The sequence below is a fragment of the Ictalurus punctatus genome, chromosome 4 (assembly GCF_001660625.3).
Source record: "Ictalurus punctatus breed USDA103 chromosome 4, Coco_2.0, whole genome shotgun sequence".
NCBI lineage: Eukaryota > Metazoa > Chordata > Actinopteri > Siluriformes > Ictaluridae > Ictalurus > Ictalurus punctatus.
This window is the reverse complement of record NC_071284.1, coordinates 27,392,478-27,414,502: the sequence shown is the minus strand read 5'-3', so window position 1 is coordinate 27,414,502 and position 22,025 is coordinate 27,392,478. Positions and strand designations below refer to the sequence as shown.

The 22,025-nt window shown below is 36.6% G+C and overlaps 1 protein-coding gene across 1 annotated transcript in view; it reads right to left on the bottom strand.

Annotated features, from left to right (window-relative positions):
* The window catches only part of sema3e (sema domain, immunoglobulin domain (Ig), short basic domain, secreted, (semaphorin) 3E), a 50,295-nt gene extending 35,625 nt beyond the window's left edge, over window positions 1-14,670 (bottom strand). The window contains exon 1 of the mRNA XM_047153273.2: window positions 14,046-14,670. Within this exon, the coding sequence (XP_047009229.1) occupies window positions 14,046-14,151 (106 nt within the window). The 5' untranslated portion in view covers window positions 14,152-14,670. The remainder of the gene's footprint in view (window positions 1-14,045) is intronic.
* Between the last annotated feature and the right edge of the window lie 7,355 nt (window positions 14,671-22,025).

The following is a 22,025-nucleotide window of genomic DNA, read 5'->3' as shown; positions in this document are numbered from 1 at the left end:
AGTAAAGATAAATTTAAGTTGGACAAAGAAAACACATTATACTTAATCAAAAGACTGATGGGGAAAAGGAGGTTGTTTGGGAACCCAGGTGGCTGTTAGTAGAGCACAGATTCTTTATCCAACCATACTGACTTTGTTAACCCACTAACCTCAGTAATTATCACAAAGCTATTACTACATTTAGATATTTCACCTCTACATTCACCTTCACAGACTGAATGTCTGAACTGCACAAATGACTTGAATAGGCATTAACTATCCTGCCATGCTATTGATAAGGGGCAAGTAGAATATTCAAGGTCAGTCATCAGATTTGCTGTAAAAGTCTCAGAAATCAATACTCATATTCATTTTCTCCTGCCCCATAAAGAACTGCCCTTTTTTGTCCTTTAATGTAATATCCTAAGAGATTGGAGATGCCTGTGCAAGGAAACCTTTCAGTCTGTATTTGTGAAAGAAAGATATTATTATTATTATTATTATTATTATTATTATTATTATTATTATTATTATTTATACCAGAGCACTGTCGACATAAAACATTTTAAGCTGTTGATTACTTTTCAGGGCTTAGCGGTTAGCACGTTTGCCTTGCACCTCCAGGGTTGTGGGTTCGAATTCCACCCTGTGTGCATGTTCTCACCGTGCTTTGAGGGTTTCCTCCAGGTAGTCTGGTTTCCTCCCCCAATCCAAAGACATGCGTTGTAGACTGATTGGCATTTCCAAATTGTCCATAATGTGTGAATGTGTGTGTCATAGTGTGTGTGATTGTGCCCTGCAATGGTTTGACAGCCTGTCCAGGGTGTTCCCCACCTAGTGCCCCAAGTTCCCTGGGTTAGGCTCCAGGTTCCCCTGTGACCCTGTGTAGGATAAGTGGTAAGGAAAATGGATGGATGGATGGATCACATTTCAACAACAGCTCTAACAGTAGTTCTAGTTGCACTTGTCCTAATACACTATAATTACAGTTAATTCTCAAGGACTACTATGGCAGACTCTCCACATAATCTAAGTCTAAAATTAGATGGCTCAAAACATGCTAACAAAGAAAAATGTGTAATTGTTGATATGCTGAATTTTTCTGAAAAAATAGATTTATTTAACATTTATGGAAGGACTCTCAACTCTTTGTCAGAGGTAAAGCTGTTACTATTGGAAGTCTTGTGTTATTAACTTCAAGAGAGAGAAAATAGAGAGGCTGGTGAAAGGATGACTGTCTAACTAAGCACGGATAAATTGTATGATTTAATTCTTTAATTTAAAAAGAATTTACGTTGATGTGGTATAAGAGGAATAAAACACCTGTTATAGCTGTGCTGTTATAGCAAAGATAATCAAATCTGGAGTGGTAAGAGCCCTTCGTTACATCACCCCAGCATTAATTATTTTTCTATAACAGCACATCTCCTCATGTATTCTTCCTTATTTAATAATAAATATTGCTTAACCAGTAGTATAATCATGTATCCTAACAGATAATCACCCTGCATATGATTAAAACACACACACATACACTGAACCCTGGTTACTGTGAGCTGATATTGGTTTTGTTGTTGACAAACTGTGTGATCTGAATTTTCAGTGTTGACCTCTGGCGTTACCTTATTAATGTTTATGCATTCACTCCAGGAAAGGGAAGGACACTCAACAAACATTTGGTGCACAGACACACACCTGAAATATTTTCCCTGTAATTAAAAGGAACAGCATGATAAACAAGTCTCTGAGTCGATGTCTCTGCAGGGTTTGGTAGGTGAAGGCTCTTTGCTCTGATCAGAAACCCAGAGGAGTTTATTTCCTGTGGGCCGAATAGCAGAAGGATCTCTCTGCTCTGTAGTCCAGATGGCCCTGTAGAGATGATACCTCTGGGGCACCTCAGAACACCAGCAGACCCTTCATTGCCTTGTGTTTGGCTGGTATTGTTCCCAGTAACTGGTGTTATTTGTACTTTCTGTCTGTGCCAAATTAGGTCTGTCATGACTCCCCATCCAGAGGAAATTAACCAGCCAAGCCTCTCTTCCTCTCAGCAATTACTTCTACATGAGAACAAGACAATTATTTAGCTACAGTAACACACAAGTCAGTGGAATTGCCCCACAATGCTAGAATTACAAACATGTGTGTGTGTGTGTTCATATTTCAGTATTTAAAAAAAAAACAAAAAAAAAAAAACATGAATTTTGGTCAAAGTTTACAATATTGTCACATACATTACATTTCTGCCCACTATGTTTATCAAACACTCACTAAGTAATTATTATTTGTTGAACAGAATTTTAGAGGTATACTCAAGGATTCTTCTCAGATTTGTTTAAAATAAGTAACCTTAGAACCTTAGTCAGTGTTTTAGTGTTTTTACAGTCGAATCTCAATCCATCACATCTGTAGCTTATGTAAGATTACTACAGACTTTATTACAGAATTTCCTGGACTGAGAAAAGGGACAATTCTAAGAGCAGTTTACGTCTTTTAATAAACAATGTGAATAAATGGTTACATTTTTACAAGGTGGAATATGTTACCATATAACATTAATTAAAAACTGCAAATTGTTACATTTTACAAAAAAAATAATAATAAGGGAAAGTCTTACTGACTATGTTCTTATGGACTTTTAACCAAATATCTTCTGAAATCTAAAAGCTTCATTCATTAACAAATACCTTTAACTGAAGTGTTTATGAGAATGCCAATGCCAAAATTTAACAATGCTTTAGGCTTCTATTCAAATAAAATAAAATAAAATGACAGGGTGATTTGATCTGAAATGACATGATGTGGTGTTGCTCTCAAAATTTATTAATTTATTTTTTGTAATTTATCAATGAATGAGACATCATATTTTTAACAATTTATAGTTATGTTTAATAAAGACAAGTAAGCTCCTGTTATCACTTTTGTTATAGCAGTTATAAACATTTGTTTCCCCACCAGCCTCACATTTTGTTAATAATGTTAATAAGAAACAACAAAAAACAACAACATAGTTTATCAAGTTACCAAGAAACTGGAAGACATTCCCACAGTGGAAAACTTACGGACTGTTACAAAGTGCTGACACTGGAGACTCCTTCCGTAAATTTTCAATAAACATCTCTTCACAGAAAACTTATTAACTATATAATTATATTAAGATATAATTACACATTTTATTTCTTGGTTAGTAACATGGTTTTTAATGTGTTTATTATTAGTTTTAGATTATGTGGAGAGTCTGCCATACTGGTCCCTGTGAATGAATTGTTACTATAGAAAAAATAATGTATTAGAGTGAGCTTATTAATATACATTTATATATAAACCTGTGATTTGTCTTAAAAGCCAGGACTACTGTCATCAATGTTGTTATAGAAAAATAATCAACACCTACTGACCAGTGAGATTTAAGAATTCAACAGTGATGTGCTATAGTGGCACATTTGTAATGTGTATATACTCTATGCTGGGGGTGGTGGAGGAAGAATCAATCACATTGTATGCTGAGTTTTACTCAGATAAAGGCAAGATTGAATGTTTACCATGCAGGATTGTTCAGGCGTGTCAGGTTTGGATTATAGATGCTCCTAACAGCAGAATTTACTATTCTTAAATTATTGTCTTAAATGGGGTAACTTTTTGCACTCCGTATTATACCTGAGACATACACTGGTCTTATAATTGAGCATGCTAAAAAACCCTAAACTGAACATTAACCAAAAACTATGTTCTAACTCCAAACCAGATTTAATCTCACTTTCTCTAGAAGAAACCACCTAGCATGAATCATCTGCACGAATCATATGCCAATACCTGGCATAATCTGCTTTCACTACCATCATGGAACAGTGCTCAGATCCAGCATTGCACCGTGAGGTGTTTTGTCTTTGAATAGTAGACCCGCCTGATAGAGAGTGAGATTAAAGCACTGATGGTCTCTTTAAAGGCTGTTGTGACACAGCTAGAGAGAGAGAGAGACTCCACATGCTGATATTACACTGTTATGAGGAGAGATCCGAGTAGAGAAGATGGCATGGAGATGGAATAGAGAGATAAATGTATATGATGTCAGATGTGCAGTTCAGGAGTCAATTAACTTGAACTTAATACTGTTTGGGTCTATACTGTATTTGCTGTAAGTTGATTGAAATAAATTTTAGGAATGATTATTTTTCATCAGGGATGGCTGGTGGAGATGGGCTACTAGTAACAATCTGTAATCCTAATCAGTAACACGTCATCAGCAGTGAATTTGAACAAGGTGCATTATCATGATTTTTAGTTTCCCTTAAAGGTATATAAACTACTGACCAATCAAATTATGAATTACACGACAGACTGTAGTGTTTTTTTGTTGGTGTTTTTTTTTTAATGAAAGGGCTGCAAGTTTTCCATTTACAATGTTTGATAATGTTTGATAAAAAAATAACATGGCATTAAGCCAGTAGACCAGTACATACTTGAAACACTAAAATTCTTTAATGCTTTCTATCTGTCTTTAAAGTCCCCATGAAATCAAAATGGACATTTTAGACACTTAAGGTTATCTATAAACTAGTGTGCTCCAAAACAATGATAATCTTTGCATTTACCACCAATACGGATCAACAATTTTGATGACATCATTCTGCACTTCAGCTTCTCATTAGATTTTCAGACATGCCCTGCCTTGTCTTTTTGTTTCAGTGGAAATTACATCATTAGCCCTCTCATGCAAGAAAACATAAATTGCATGGAAACCGTCTATTTAGAAGTAGGTTTTTAAAAGTTCTTTGACGGAGAAGAATCTGGGCTCAACTCCGCATGAGTAACAGTCCAGCTAATGCCCCTGGGTTTAAGCCATCCCATCTAAAATCAATACTGGTTTGCATGAATAATAATTTGCATTCATCAAATATTCTACAACTAACTGCATCCTCTTTCCATCATCCTGTGACAAAATTTCGCAATTCAGTTTATTTAGGAAGTGAACATTTCGACCTTTCACCCCGTTCACCTATTCTGGCTTGTCGCTCATGCTAATGACGATGGACATCCAGACAGATATTCCACCTTCACACACCATCAGAAGTAAAAATAACACTCAGCTGCTGTTTCCCAATTGCTACAAGATAAAACTTGATTCCCTGCTGCTCTGATACAGAGCAAACTGAAGTGACTGACAGATGCACAAACACACACTGCCTGTGCTCCTTCTTTGGAAACAAGAGGCATGCATCAGTCAAATGCTTAGTCTTAGAAGTCAGATGTGTTGCATGCTGAGGAATTCATGTAAGACAAACTGGAGGAGAACAGGTCCTAAATAACTTTTTTTCCATATGTAACTAAAATGCAAAGTTTGTTTGAATATCATATACATTCAGTTTCCACATTTTGTTCACACCTTAATCCAAATGATTACAGTTAACAAATAGACTTGAGTAACAATAAAACATAAATCAATGTGGGCTTCTCTTGAATGTGACAAGCGGAACTTTATTAAATATTTTAAAGGTTAATTAAAAGTATGTAGCATCCATCCATGCCAACCCATCGCAGGGTACACTCACATACACATTCACACACCCATTCATACACTACGGACACTTTGGACATGCCAGTCAGCCTACCATGCATGTCTTTGGACTATGGGAGGAAACTGGAGCACCCAGAGGAAACTCTCGCAGCAAGGGGAGAACATGCAAACTCCGCACACACAGGGCAGCGGCGAGTATCGAACCCCCAACCCTGGTGCTGTGAGGCGAACGTGCTAACCACCGTGTGCCAAGTAGGTAACAGTTTATTTTATTAAGTGTAGCTATAAAAAGACAAGATGTAGTCATGGAATCGTACAGGGGAAACAAGGAAATAAAAATTTCCTTAATATTACACCTTAAAATTATTAGTTCAAACCACAAAAATGTTTCAGTATGTCTGCAGAGTGTCTCGGGTTGAACTGAATTTTACTCACATTAAAAAAAAAAAAAAAAAAAAGTTTCAAATTCTCTTTAAGACCAGGCACGTTTGACGTACTTCAAAGATCTCAAAGATGCCTCTCGCATACATTAAAACCCATGATTATATGACTGAATGAAAAAAAATCATACGCACTGCTTATACAAGTGTACAATGGTATGCTTTGAAGATTTACTGCTGGAATTTCCCCCCTCTTTTTTTAATTCCCTATTATTTTCTCCACCTGGGTTAGAAATGGTCCCTCTAAGCTCTCGGGAAGCTTAAAGGAAATGGGTCTTGGAAGCAACAAAGTCTACTCCAATCACACTTCAAATGGAAAGAAAGAAAGAAAGAAAGAAAGAAAGAAAGAAAGAGTACTTTCAACATGTGCAGTTAAGGTATTGAAAGATGAGAAAAGAGAATTAAACTCATAAAATATCAAATTGAAATTTAAAACAATCAATAACTCTGACCAGAAAGTCGTAGGAACGTGACCGAGTGGAAAAGGAGGGAAGATTGTACATGGGATAACAAAGAAAAGCTTTAAATCTAAATTAGTTATTGATTTCAGAATACTAAAAGCGTATTGTAAATCTTTGAGTGTTGTAAAGAGAATTGCCCTTCAGTGAAAGTAACATAGTGATTGATGCTACGTTGCAATCCATCCACAGTCATAAAGATCTTTACTTAAGCACCATCCCAGGGGAAATGCCACTAAAACACTAAGAATCACTAAGAATAGTGAGCAGTGGTGGGAAGTAGCAAACTACATGTACTCTCATTACAGTTTTTAAGTGCATGGGTCATTGTAAAGGTACTTTAGAGTATAATTAAATCAGTACTTATTATATATTAATCTTTGCTTCATTTATTTTTGATCACTGTCACAGATTACAAAAATAATAATGCATTTAACCCTGGAAGATTGTCAGCCAATTTAATAGACAGTAAATGTGCAGATTTTAAATGGTTCAATTTCAAGACCCTATCAAAATAAAGAAGAATCTAACAGAAGTCTATACTTCAGGCACCAAAAGCTTAGTCAGCAGCAGCAAAGTTTGAGACAGTGAAGACATATGAACATCCCAGGCCCAATTTAACAGGTATCTTCAATTTTAAATGATTAAAAGGAAACAGCATAATAATGATCTGAAAATTATGTCAGTGAAAATCTCCGAATTTCACATCTTAACATTCAACCTAGCAGAGAGAGCTATACTAGCTAACCAGAGGTTTGTGTGATGTTTTACAGTATGAAAGCTCTGTATTTTAACTTAAGATGTCACTTCGATGTTCAGCAGCGATTGCATGTTGTGTTAAATATATTAAGTGCTGCTATATCCTATAGGTAACACCTAGAATAATGTGTAAAGGGCATCTTTTCTAGATAGCTAACTATGTAGCTTGAAACAAGTATGAATTTACATGAACAATCTAGCTAGCTAGTTAATGAACCTAGTAAGCTACTGAAATGGCGACAACGTTAAGAGTTTCCCTGTTGGCATAGCTCACTTGGTTAGTTAATATAATTGTTTAAAAATGCATTCCTCAAACATAGAACTTTTTAGGATTAGTTGTGTCAAATTGTAGACATGTAAAAATGTAATCTGTAATAACAAGTAATTACAAGTGAGTGTGCTTTCTAGTCTTTCCACCACAGCTAGTGAGACAGCAGGAGACTTGGAGAGGAACATGGAGTGAAATTGTGCATTCAAGTGGTGTGAATGACCGTCTCTTCCGAAAAAAAGGAGAAAAAACTGCCTGAATAACGTCTCTTCTGAAAAAAGGAGAAAAAACAGTCTGAATATTCCCTATCACTCGACTTCACTGTGGGAGAACAGGCAGATGGAAGTCTCATCAGTGTCAAAGACGATTACTCAGTTTTCATTACAACCTTTTGTGAAGTGTTTGAATGAGATGTCGCGTCCCAAAATGAATGCCACATGAACAAGAGTGAGATAATGTGTGGGCTGACAAGACGGTGGGAAACTGAATGACTGTGAAGCCTTGGGTGAACTTGAGGAGAAGATCTGAGATCTAATGAGAAGAGGAAAGTGAAGAAGTGATGGAATGACCTTCATGCACATGACTGAGAGTTCACTGAATTCATTGTGAGGTCTTGGTTGAGTTTGTAAATGAAGAGCCACACTAAAGACTGATCTAATCTTGCATTGTTTTTTAGACATTTAATTCAGGACACACTTTTGTTTTAGGCAGAAAGTCATCCTTAAATCCATATGTATGGATTCACACACTATGTTGCACTGATGCCACAGCCTGTGATGTTTAAAGCAAACTCTTAATCTCTATCTCCCTTTCCCTTTATATATCTCACTCCTTTTTTCTTTCCATGAAGTTGTCTCCATGACGACCGCTTAGCTCCGATGTTTGAAAGGAAGTGATGGGTTTATTGGGTAAATAGACCTCTTTTAGCTCTCAGGAAAAATGCCATGAAAAGAAGAGGGGGTGGTGTGATAGCACAGACAGAAACAGAGAGATATGCTGGATGTGTCCTTGTGCCATTGCCAGTGTACTAGGTCAGAGTTACAGCAGGAATGAACTCATCACTATTCTAAATACGTTAATTAATTACCTGAAGCAGTGGCAGGAAGCAACATAGATTTATTGGCACAGCAGAGATGAGAAGTTCCTCCGCCTTTCATTTAATTACCAGGACAGAAAATTAGGATTCCCAAATGTCAAACTGTTTTATTGATTACACCAGAATTACAGCCAACTTTCATAGATAAAAAAGCATATGAAATATTTTATAATCTAAAATTCTGTATAGTTTCAACATTGTAAAAAGATCTTTTTCCAATCTTTTATTCTCCATTTTGGTTAGCCTGTGCCCACTGTATTCACAGATTCATTTTCTTGGCTGAGAGGAGTGGAACCCAGTGTGGTCTTACTATATGTTGTTGCACCGCATCCCAATTACCATTCAACATGTTATGCATTCTGATATGCATTTCTGCTCAACACATTTGTAAAGAGTTGCTATTTGAGTTTCATTAGACCTCCTGTCTGTTCAAATGAGTCTGGCCAATTTCCTCTGACCTCTCTAATCAACAAGGTATTTCCACTCACAAAACTGTTGTTCACTGAATTATTATTATTATTATTATTATTATTTTTTACCATTCTTTAGACATTATCTAGAGACTGTTGTGCATGAAAACATCAGGAGATTGTAAACACAATGCATTTATAGCATCCTTAGTAATTGCTCTTTGGGGTATGTAGTGGTTTAAAATTTGTTAATATTTTGTGAAATTGAACCATCTAAATTAGTTAGAAAATATTCTGGGAAAGTACAAACAAAAATAGCTGTGTGAATGAGATTAAAAACAGTTCTACACATGTTTCTTATTGTAGACTAGTAATGAACTCGATTGATTGAGGTTGAGTAACTGTCATAGCCAAAAAATAAACAAGACTTCATCCAGTTTAGGCCCTGCTCAGTTTGGGTATAAATCAGAATACATTTATGGATACTTGGATTACTAAACAGCTATGTATATAGATTATGGTGTTGTCTTTCCCCACATATACCATAGTTAAAAACACACAGTCTTTGATGAACTAAGATTCCCAGATCTGCTGCTTTTGTAAGTAAATGACTGAGCAAAATCATTTAAAGTCATCAGGAACATAGATAGGCTTTTATTTGACTTAAAAGTTGGTTTAAAATTACACCGCAGACAGGGGTGGTGCGCTAGCAATTATGGCTTCAACCTACATGCAACCTGAGCTGACATTTCGGTTGTTATACTATCAGTTTAAAGCTATCAGGTTTAAAACAAAGCACAGACCTTAGTGCTACGAGCTACCATCTGCACCGCTGCCAAAAGTTCTGTAAAATAACACCAAGGGTGTACAGTAAAATCTACAGTGATGAATTAACAGCTCCAGTGTTTATTCATGTCCATTTGGATACAAATGAACACTGGAAGAGTAAATTAAACACTATAGGTGTTAATTCAACACTGGGGATTTTGCTGTGTGTTAGTACGTTAGCAGCAGGTGGTATAACAATGACCTATGGTAATCACTGGCAATCTTTCAGTTTAGTACACCATTAATGCTGATAAGCCAGTTATTAGAAAGCTGAGGCTTTATTTAAATGGCAGCAACTTTTAAACCATCCTTTTTTTCTTATTCAAAATCAAATGCTGACTTTTATATGGACAACTAGAAAAACGACATTTAAAAAAAAATACTTTTAATAACATTTTTACTGTCACAGAAGGTCAACTCTATTTTAACTATTATCGATACATGTTAAGAAACTGGTTCCTCTTAAGTAGCTTAAACACACACTGAAAGCTCTGGAGAACTTTTGGCAGCTGAGTGTTTAAATTTTGAGAAAAGTAAATCTTCAATGACGCCATGGTACACCCAGAGAGATTTATTTACACAAGGTAATGCAAGAAACTCTAACTCTGTCATAACAGTGTGACATCACTTAAAACAGAATCCCACTCTGCACGACCAGGTGGAAGTGTTTTGTAATAATGTTTGGAAAATATTTAAACTAATTTTGTTTTGGGATAAATGTACAGCTCTTGGAGATTTAACCACACACCAATCCCCCCATTAGTGTGGTGGAAGACAGCATGGTTGAAATGAAATCAGTAGTCTGAAAGGAATCCAACCTCATGATATGATACTCTAAAAAATACCAGAGTATAGATGCAAGCTGACTGTCAGTCTAGGAATGTAGCATTGACATGCTTTGAAGGATTTGGGCCAAATGATTTCCATGCCTCAAAATTGGATGGTTTGTCTTTAGGCGGAACTTTCTAATCTTTGAAGAAACCATGTGTTAACCCAAAACAATACAGCGGCTGCTCAACTCCTGTAGTTATATCCAACCTCAGAGTTATGTTTATACTAATTTAAACTGAAATTGTTTACAACTGAGTTTCTAATGTGGTGATCCACCCAGACAAGTTCACCCAAACACTTAAAACTTTTCTAATCATAGATACAAGAAATTAAGTTGTTGATCAACACATTGTGCAGGATTGTGCCTGTTTTTGGTCTCATACTACACTACTTAGTGCAACATTTTACAAAATGGAACAAGTAAGAGAGATTTTGTTCAGTTTCATACAAAAAATGGTGTAGGAAAACCTATAAACACTAACCCATCCCTTAACCTGAGGTAGCCATTCACATTATTATGTGAATTCTTTCGGATTGGGAATTTTGATATTGTAAATAAGGTTATGGTTTCTTCTGTTTTTGATATGTTCCCTTAATGGATTCCACAGAGTTGTAGCCAGCCTGCCATATGTTCATGCTTTGATCTAATCAGGGTGATTCAGCAATTAATTGCTTGTATTAAGACATTTGATTGTTGAGAGCCTCACCCAATCCAAAGTTATTATGAGCTCATAACCCAAACCCATTTTAGAAGTTTTCCAAAGAACTCAAAATGAGATTACCACCAAGATTATTCTGAGGAAACCAAATTGCTCAACCTATCCTTAACATGTAATTTTGCATCTCACAACAACACCCTATAAGGCTTAACTAGGAGCCTTTACTAATTTCAATTGCAGCAATTGTGCCTATGTTCTTTTTCTTTAATGGAAATTGACAGAAACAATATCTGTGAAAATTTAATATAGCAACCTGTACCCTGAAAGGTGCTATCCAGTGACATTTAACATAAAAACAGCAATCAGATGGCAAATGAAACTGCAATCAACGATCAGACTTGGAGGAAGTTGTAAAACAGGAAATCAGCACTAAATAAATAGAGACACTGTAAGAATGTCTAATTAATCTAAATTAGGCCCTAAGGCATGCTGCCACAGGTTCCTGTCAGGTCTCTTACAACAAACACTTAAATTTGCACTCTGCAGCTGCTGACAGATTACAGCAAAGCTGACTGAAATTACCTCCCAGTTTTCAATCAGACTATAATTTAAGACATATTAATATCTCAAGGGTATAACCCATGAAATCTAACCGCACGACTCCCTCCTGGATCTGCCTCCAAGGTCTGTGAATCCCTCAGTGCATGCCGTAGAAATTTGGCAACTTGCACTGGCAACAGATTGACAACCTCTTTAAAAGCCAAATGTTTTTCATGCTGTAATGATAGGATGCTCGCTCAACACACTTCCTTGCTTTGGCGAAGCACGATTTATCAGTTCAGGCATGCAGAGAGCAGAGCGATGGAACGGGTGAGAAATGGAGTGTGAAGTAAACAGTAAAAGATAGACTGTTTTGCATAGAGAGAAAGAGAGTGTTGGTGTCAAACGCTGATAAAAGGGAGTCAAATGGAGGTAAGAGATATAAAGAGAGTAGTATCTTTGGAGTAGGTGGGAAAAAAGCTTTCTTTTGACAATGTCAATCATCTAGCTGTGACTCATAGTTATTTAATTCTAGTGTTTCATCATGTTATTATCCACCATATTGTAAAAGAGCAGACCAGACCTCAGAAAGGCTTCCAATCTTCAGTGCATAAATGATTTATGGAAAGAAAAAAAAAAGATTTACCAAGTATCTACAGTCCACACATTGTCTCAGCCATGATCATTTTTGCAGTGTGGATTTTTATACAACATTTTTTTCCACAGCTAAGCGATCAAAGTGTGGGAGTTACACACACATAGAGGATTCCCTAATGGTAGGCTATGAAGCTATCTACAAAGCGTGTCCTCATCTTATACTATAAACACCAAAGATAGACACCAGCATAACAAAGCGAGTGGCCAATGCTCCATGACTGAAGTTCTAGAGTTTAAAGAAAGCCACATTGTAGAAACTCGACCACCATGTCATAGAGAAAATCAGCAATAAAGGACAGGACTTGACTTTTTAAGGGAGTCAAAGAGGCTATGTATAAATGATTCAGATTTGAATGAGAAATATTCAGGAAGGAAAGTAGCATCATTTTAAAATGAACACTGGGTTAAGATTTATGATATGGAAATTAGGAGTAATATTAATGTCATGTAATATGATGATACCCGATTTGAAGAGAAAATTCACATATATTGCAATTTATGTTGTTTTTTTTCTTTGCTTCTTGCTTATTTTTTAAGATTCAAAATTTTATATTCATGATTCTTTATTGTCACATTAGTATAATGGAACTGGGATATTGTATAGCACTTCAGAAATCTGATATAATTGGACATATATTTCAACATTCATGTACATAGAGCATATGCAGTATTATTTGACTTACATTATACTTTTATTCATTGACTTTCACATGTTAATTCTTGGTTAAAATAAGTTTGAAGCTGCTGTTTATTGAATACTTAGGGCATGTAATAAAAAGCACTATAAAAGTCAGACAAATTGCATGGTTGAAAATGATCCTGTGAATATTAACATAGCCATGGCCAATCATACTGTAGAATTTAAAATTAACCAGTAAACCAGTAAATCAATTTTTATAAGGGCAACTTTTATAAGGGTCTATTTCAAATCAGTGGCCATGTATCAGTCTCATATCAATGTCATGCCAAAATATGTCATACAATACAGCACCATATACTGGCCTATATTAGATTCCTGAAAATAACAAAGTACAAGGCAATGCAGCAAAGTACAAACACTACATAAGCAATGACATACAAGAGATCTGCAAGGCCACAAACTATTATTGTCTGAAGTGAAAGTATCTACAGTTTGTAACCTTTTAATTACATTTACATTTACATTTATTCACTTAGCAGACGCTTTTATCCAAAGCAACTTACAAATGAGAAAAATACAAGCAAATTAATGTAGCTCATTCTTTTGTGAGGTGTAGGTTACTCTAGATTTAATGAGTCTATTGAGGGACTATCTGAGAAATGTGGACAGACAGGATGTTAGAAAAGCCTTGTTAATTATGCACCCTGTTAATCTGTTCAGCCTGCATTAAGAAAAGCGGAAGCCATGCATTAAAACCCACTCACTCGCATCATAGACCTCATAGACCCCTCAACCAGAGACACACTCACATGGGATGATGCCCTAATCCAAATAAGCAGTTATAGTTCATGCTAGTTAATGTTTATCATGTAATAATATAATGTTATGTCCATATATATATATACATATATATATATAAACACACACACACACACACACACACACATATACACCTGTTGCCTCCTTACCTTTATGGGACAGCCGTAATCTCGGATAGTTGTTCTTTGCTCCATGTGCAGAAGACTCTTTCCACAGTGCCACACAAAGTACAAGGGTCCAGAACCGTACCGCCATCCTGACACTCACACACTGTATACACAATCCTGTTGAAATGTCCCTCAGTTTCTACCATCCAGGACAAGTAGCATCCATCATCCAGCTCAGAGATGATAGCCCCGGTTCCAGTTTGCATGCAGTCACTGGTGCATCACTCATTAATCCTTGGGTGTGGAGGTATCTGTGTTATGTCCGTAGCATTCAGAGGTGTTGTGAATATGCAAAGCTTTCTGTGTGTGTTTCCAGGGTGCAGCCGGCGTTAGAATAGAAGAAAGCGCAGTGCTGTGACTCAATGCTGGCTGCTTGCCCTGTCAGTCTCAGCCACAGCAGGCGCATTCCACAACCTTAAACGTGTTGGGTGTGGGTGTGCACGCACGAGTGTGTGTCAGTCAAGGGTTGTGCTGATTTTGGCGTGCTCGAGGTGCACTGCTCACTTGTCTTACTAAGGAGAAGGAGGCTTGTCTTTTGCCTCCACCTTCTCTCTTTTCTCTCTCCTCCTCCGCAGCTCTGTATCTCTTCCAGCTCGATGAAATACTGCCTCTCCACGTGCCACTCGGTGATCCTCCCCTACTGACTGCTCCACTCCCCTGCTGCTAACATGGACTCCAGCCAACCCCCACCCCTCTCTCCTTTCTTCCTCCCTCTGTTGCTCTATTCAGTCATTTTCTCTAAGCTGCTTTTCCCTCCTCACCCATACTTCAATACTTCATCTGTCACCTGTTCCTCATATGTGTTATTTTCTTTGCCATACTTTCTGTCTTTCTGTTATACAGTGCTAATACTTTTTCACTTTTTCCATCCATGCATCCACTTCTAGACAGTCAAACATGGCCACCCAATTTGTTGGTATTCGGCTTAACAGTACGGAGAGAGGAACCCTATCATCTTCTTCTGTCAATAAAAAAGCATCTTTAATGGCATAGCCCGAGTCTGAACCTGAATTCCACTCTGGAACTGTAAAAATTGCTCTTTTGCCTGATGCCCCATCAAGACACTAACAATTAAAAGTAATGTGTTGCAGCTCAGGGGCCAAACAAACTTTCGCACTGTAGAGTTTCTGTTCCCTGGTGGATTGAGGTCACATAAAGAGTCATCTCTTCCATCTGGTACTTTGCTTGTTGTTATGCTGCTCAATGCCATATTCATTAGACTGACTCTCTTTTCACTTCGCTTCTCTTCACTTCACTTTGCTTTTCTTCTCTTCTCTTCTGTAAATTGCATTTATTTTCATTTGGTCTTTGGCAACTGGTTCTTCCTGGTCAGGATTACAGTGGATACACTTCTATTCCAGGAATGCTGGACAAAAGGACAGCCTGGATTTGATGCCAGTCCATTGCAGGGCACCAGGTGCACACACACACACACACACGCATACACACACACACACACACACACACACACACACACACATAGACATAGAGTCTGACACACACGTAGATAGAGTGTGAAACCACACATTAACGTGAGGGCAGAATCCAACCTTGGATCATGGAGCTGTGAAGCTTACAAAAGGAAACAACAACAAAAAAAATTCAAGTGAGAATATATTTAATACAGTTCATTGGATCTGTTTATCTTTGAGAGATTATTAAATAAAATACTAATTTCAAGAGTAACATTAACCGATAGCTTTTACGTGCTTTTTTTTTAGACTAATCAATTATTTTGTAATTGAAAAAGACTAATTTCAACCATGAAATTCCTAAAATGTCTTAAAATAGGCTTAGAATTGTTTTATTGTTATCTCATAAGTAATATTATATATCTTTGGCTATATTCAAGATATTTTTAGTTGGGTACAGTATAATTCTCTTCTTTTCTTTTTATCTTTATGAGATTATGATAAAACAAGTATAAGATTGTTAAGCCTATTTCTTTGACTTTTTTCAAATCAGGGAATTGTCTTCTATTGGTCAATGATTTCATGTATTTTCTATAACTAAATGTTTGGAGTAGGCTTAATAAGTAGTCAGATTAGTAAGCTTAATAATTTAATAATTGTTTATTATAACTTCAAGATAAATTCAAGATATTTCAGTCGGTACAATATAATTATCTTCTTCTCTTCTCCTTTTGCTCTTGTCCTGCCTAGTCCTCTCACATCTTTGTTCTCTGTCTTTTTGGGGATTCCTCTCTGAAAAGCAGAGTCTGTGCCCGAGGCATTAGTAGCATTTAGGGAGCAGCTCGTCAAACACACACAGAACACAAGCCACCAGCATGTGGCCACAGATGTAGCACAGAGAAATAATTCAGTCTGCCACCTTTAAGTGTCATTGAAGTGTCATTTGATACAGTTTTAATATGGGAGAACAGTCACCTCAGAAAGCTACGGTGACAGGACAGCACTGAGCTATTATATCTTATTTCTGAGCTATTGAACTGATGACATTGGATTGTTATTGAGGTTTGATATGATCTCATGGTAATTCAGTTAGCAGACTGACAGACCTTCTGTGCTTATGGAACTGATGTCATGTCTCGTCTCATTTAGATATTCTCAAAATTGCGTTCCAGGGTCCTCCGACTGGTCCAGAATTACATTCCTCAAACTAGTGTCTACATATTTTTCCAGTTACTAATTTTTCTAGTAACTGAATAATGTTAGTAACAGGATAATTCATAATAATTGTTTAATAATATGCTTTGAGATTAAAATGTAAAAATAGGCCTTTAAAGATTTTAAAGGGCTTAATCATGTAGTATATTTACTCAATAATGCACTAATGTGTCTCTCCACTGCTGTTCATGAATGCACTACTGGCTTTACATCTTTGGTAAGACTCTGTAAACTCCAGGCATGCTCTCAATCCATGTATAAACATTCAGAGAAGCATAACCAATTGCCTCTGTAACCTGCTTCTGTAGGTAAAAGATCCCATCAGTCCAAAGGATGTTTATAATAGACTGAAGGACAAAAGGATCCAGACCCCTGCGTCTGTCCTCCTCGGGGTAGCAAAGCTATCACTCATTTTCTACACCTCTAATCCTCCACCACTTTGTGTAACCCACATACAACTGCCTCTCTCTTTTTCACTAAGTAAAGGCAATATGAAGGTACAAGTCTGATTTAGAAATCTTCATAAATTTCACTTTTGATGAAAAAATGATTCCTACATACTGTATGGGATGTAATTCTGGCCATAATCTAACTAAGTTGGCTATGATAATTAAAAAAAGATTGTGAAAAACGTGTTGTCTTAGAGCAAATAATCTAACTTTTCCAAGCTGTCAGGATAAATTTACTGTAGCTGTGCTAGTAATTGACTGCATTTTGCTAAAATGTTAGATGTTAGAGGTATTAAGTATGGAATAAAACATGACAGGGTCTGCAGTTAAAGGAAAATGATCAAAAACAGTGGTGTGAAGTGAAACCAGAGTTAATTATTTTACAATAACAGAATATCCCAAAGAGTTGTATTACTCTCAACCACTACAACACATCGCACTTTATTATATGTTTATAATAGAATTGAATGTTGTTGAATGTTGGTGAACCAAGTCAATTCCTGTTACTATCATGTTATAGCAGCTAAAAACAGTCATTCTCTCAGCTGTCTCTTTTTTCTTTTGAAAAGAATACAAAAAAATGCAGCTTGTCATGTTGTCAAGAAACCAGTATCCTGTGTCAAAAACACTTAAAATTACAGCTTGACTGTTTCTCTTTTCAAAAATCCTAAATAAACATCTCCTCACAGAACTTATATCAACAAACACATGTTTGTTTAACATGGTGATTCCAACATACAATTCCCTGTGTAAGTTCTTACTATATAAATGAAAACACTTTAGAACAAGTGCATTAAAACAACTGGTGCTATTGTTAGTGCTGCTCTTACAGAAATGTCAATACCTTCTGACAATCAAATTGTGAGTTTAATAGTGCTGTGGTATAACAGCTAAAAATAAAGTTGTTGTTACTTATTAATATGTAGCTGTAAGACATTAACTGAATCTAATCAGGTCTCCAAAACCGGTTTCAAAAATGAAAATGAAAGCTTGAAACAAAGGGTGTTTTGCAACTGAAAAACAGAATTATTAACTGCTCCAGAATAGAAAGTTTAATTTACCTGGTCTAACAGCTTTGTAATGCTTCTATTTTATTATGCTAGGCTTGAACACACCATATGTAAAACCAATTCAGTTAAACAGTATTTCCTTTTGTTTAGCAACACTATGTTCAGATCACAACGGAAGAATGTAAACTGTAAACTGTTGGTTCTTCTTGGGACAAACCAATTGATTTTTTATTTCTTTTCTGAGGCCTGAATCTGATGTTAGATACATTTGGCTTAAATTTGAACAGGATCAGCATAATTTATGAATGAAGTCAGGCAATTCTCCCCAGCACATACATACATGTATTATAAATCTTTACAAACCACATTGCTTGACTGCTGTTATGTCTGTATTCAGAGTACTTGAATAGGCCAAATGCAACCTAATCCCCATCTGCAGGATGTCTGCTACCCTAACCCTTCATTACCCCTCTCCCCTAATAACAGTGATAATACACACAGGCACCCTACAATCTACAGCTGGAAGATCGACACACAGCCAGTGAGACAGAGATGAGATGAAAAGGTGTGCCAGGGCTAAGGAAAACATAAGCACAATTCTGTTTTGGTTTATACCAGTCAGACATCACCATTTGATCCAGCCTCCATAATGTCTAGAAGGTGCAGAATGGTCAAAGTATTTGTTTTAGTCACATGAGACATTCAGTTTGATTTGTGTGTAATTTCAAGAATAAATTTTACGCTTTGAAGCGGAGTTCAGTGAAATATGTAATTCTATGCATCTGTTTCAGTGTCCTGATTAAGAACATACATAACATAAGAATGGGAATGGGAATGCTAGCATGCTATTCATTCCTTAAGATTAGGGGTCCAGTCACTTCAGACTAGGAGCCTGTTTTTGTTAGGATTCCTATCTCTTCTTCTCCTAATGCAACAATAATATATAATGCATAGCAAAGACAATAAGTCTTGGCAGAAATGTACAGTAAGCGCCTGCTACTCGTTCAAATAAGTAGCTTACATTTGCCTGATGGTGGCGCTGTAGTACAGTATTGTATTTCGCTTATGTTGCTTGTAATTTGCTTTGGTTGAACAAAAAAGCCCCAAAGGACCATTAAAGCTCTTTTTATGTATTTTTAGGCATACTGAATAATATACAAGAGCTACTTCTGACTACTCTTGAATGATCACATTTTTTTCTGATAAAAAGTTGGGCCAGACCATTTTCTTTTTGCTTACCAATTACCAATTTGTGGTAGTATTTGTAGAATAAGCAATATCTTGTGAATGCAATGTCCAGTTTTCATAGAACTTCATGCACATAGTCCTGCATACTGTACGTATTTTGCATTCCATATAAATGTGATTAGATTACACTATATTGAATTGAATATGAATGTAAAACGTATTAAAACATTACACTTAATGTAAATGTATTATAACATTTAAATAACTGTTATGTACAAAATGGCTTCACTGATAAAGTTGACATTTTGCATGTTGTAACTTTGTACTAACTCTCAAGTACCGGCAGATGGGACCTTTACAAAATCCTAAACTGAAACAAATTATTTTTTTTTCATGTAGTTTATTGTTTTTTTGTTAGTTTAATGTATTGAATTTATTTATTTATGTATTTATTTATTTGCAACCATCAGTGGTTTGCAAAAAAAAGCACTTTTCAGAAGTACCTTTTCTCAGAGACATAATCTGAGGACTTTTAAAATATGGAATACTTTTTACCGCTCCTGAGAGCTCATCTAAAAAAAAAATAAATAAATAGTTGTATGAGACTATCCAAACGTCAAATATTAATCATGAACTAATATACTGACTAATTTCCACTACAAAATAGAAACCCTATAATTATACAGAGAACCACATCCAGAACACTCTCCAAAATTTGCACCCCTGAAGTCGCTACTTCAGGGAGCTGTCGATCCAAATCTCACTAGCCAATGGGGGTAAATCACTGTTAAGTCCTGCCCACATGAGAGGTTGGTGCCAGAATGGTGAATGTAAACTTGTGAAGGGTAAACAACTTTGAAAGCATAAATGAAAAATCTGGCAGTGCATTCATAAACCAAGATTACTGAAAACAAAGTATAGAACATTTTTGACAAAGAATGCAGCTTATTTGAAGACCATTTTACATGTTTGCCACTGTTCACTATTTTCAGTTTCAGAGTGTTTTTCTTCTTTCTCATTGTATATATATAAGGTTACGTTCAATACTTTTGGCACAAATTTAATTCCATACCAAAGTAAACAATTATATTAAAAAGATGCAAACTTTTTCAAAGTTTGCCCATCTCTTGCCAGTCAATCAGTGTGGGTGGGATTTGTCTATCAGGGATTTACTGACTGTGACCAGATTTCAAGTTTTTGTCCAGTACGTATAGAACATCTGATGATACATTTATCTTAAATTAACCTTGGGGTACCTACAATACCTGACAATTTGTTCATGAGGTGTATTTCCTTTTTTTCCTCCATCTGAACTTGAGTTGTAATGTGCACCAATACAATACCAACTCCAGGTCTCTGCTCTGTCAACTTTCAACCTTTCATCACCTATCAATCATCTCAGACTCTCTTTTTCTTTATGTCCCTCAGATTCCTCTAAACTATTTCAGGACAGACAGTCTCATGTTTCATCCATAAAAAAACAACCACTGCTAGCATGCATATGCCTAAGTGCAAAATATTTTTTTGTTTGATTCAGTGTTAATATTTCTGATTTGTTTAAATATGCTGTGTCTGGCGCTGGCCCTTTCATGCTCCTGTGTAGCAGAGAAAATATTTTCTTTCATGTTAATACTATGAAAACATCCTTGGTAGGTTGAGAGACCTAGACCACAGTATAGTAGGAGGAAGCTGTCTGAGAGAAACACACAATTCATGATGAGGTCTTGGGGAGTGGAGATGGCTGAAGCGATGGGGGGTCTGCTGTGATGTCTACATCCCTTCACTCTCAACAAAAGCACTGTTCATTCTTTGATGGACTGCTTGTCGGCTTTCTGCCTGCTCAGTACGGTGCACACCTCCAGTTTACTCAGCTGTCTGTCATATGGACCTGTTCATAGCGTGCACATACCCACACAGGCAGTGTTTATTGAGTTGTACAGATGTTAGGTGTTTGTTTGGCTTGTTAAGGTCCAGCATATGAGGTGGCTGTGTTTACACCTGAGGGGGGCAATGAACTGTCCAGTAATGAAAATGGTCATCAATAATCAGACCTCTACAGTAAAGTCAACCAACTGAACATGATGATCAAATGTAAGACTCATGTTTCCTGTAGCAGTTCATTTACACATTGGTGAAGTTAATTATCAGCACTGATTTTACTGTGTAATACCCAAACCACACATGCTGAACAACTCTCTAATTTAATGGGATGTCAAATGTTTTAAAACATGCCACCCACAGCTGCGCAATTTGACTGGGTTTAAACCAGGCTCATGAGGAGAACACTTGGGGGGGAGTAGATGTGCAGGATCATCCATTTTCATGCCAAATTTGACCAGGCCGAGCGATTTAAGGGCCTCCTGTGCACTTCCTCCACTCTACACTTCACTCAGAATGAAGTGCAACTTTCCACCCAATGGAGAAACAAAGCCTTGCTCAGTAGGACCGCAGTAGAGGGAGGGAGATTAGCAAAAGCAATAGTTTCACCTAAATCCCATCTGACTGAGGCAGCTCTCGTATGTCTAGACGATTTGAATGAAGAGCTTGTTAGCCACTGCAGGCCCTTTTGCAGAGCCGATTCAGACGCTGTTGATCGGGTGTCAAATCCTTGAGCATCCAAGATCTAAACCTCAACACTTTTTAATCAATGAGATGCTGTTGTTAGAATTTGTACAAAGTGGTCCATAT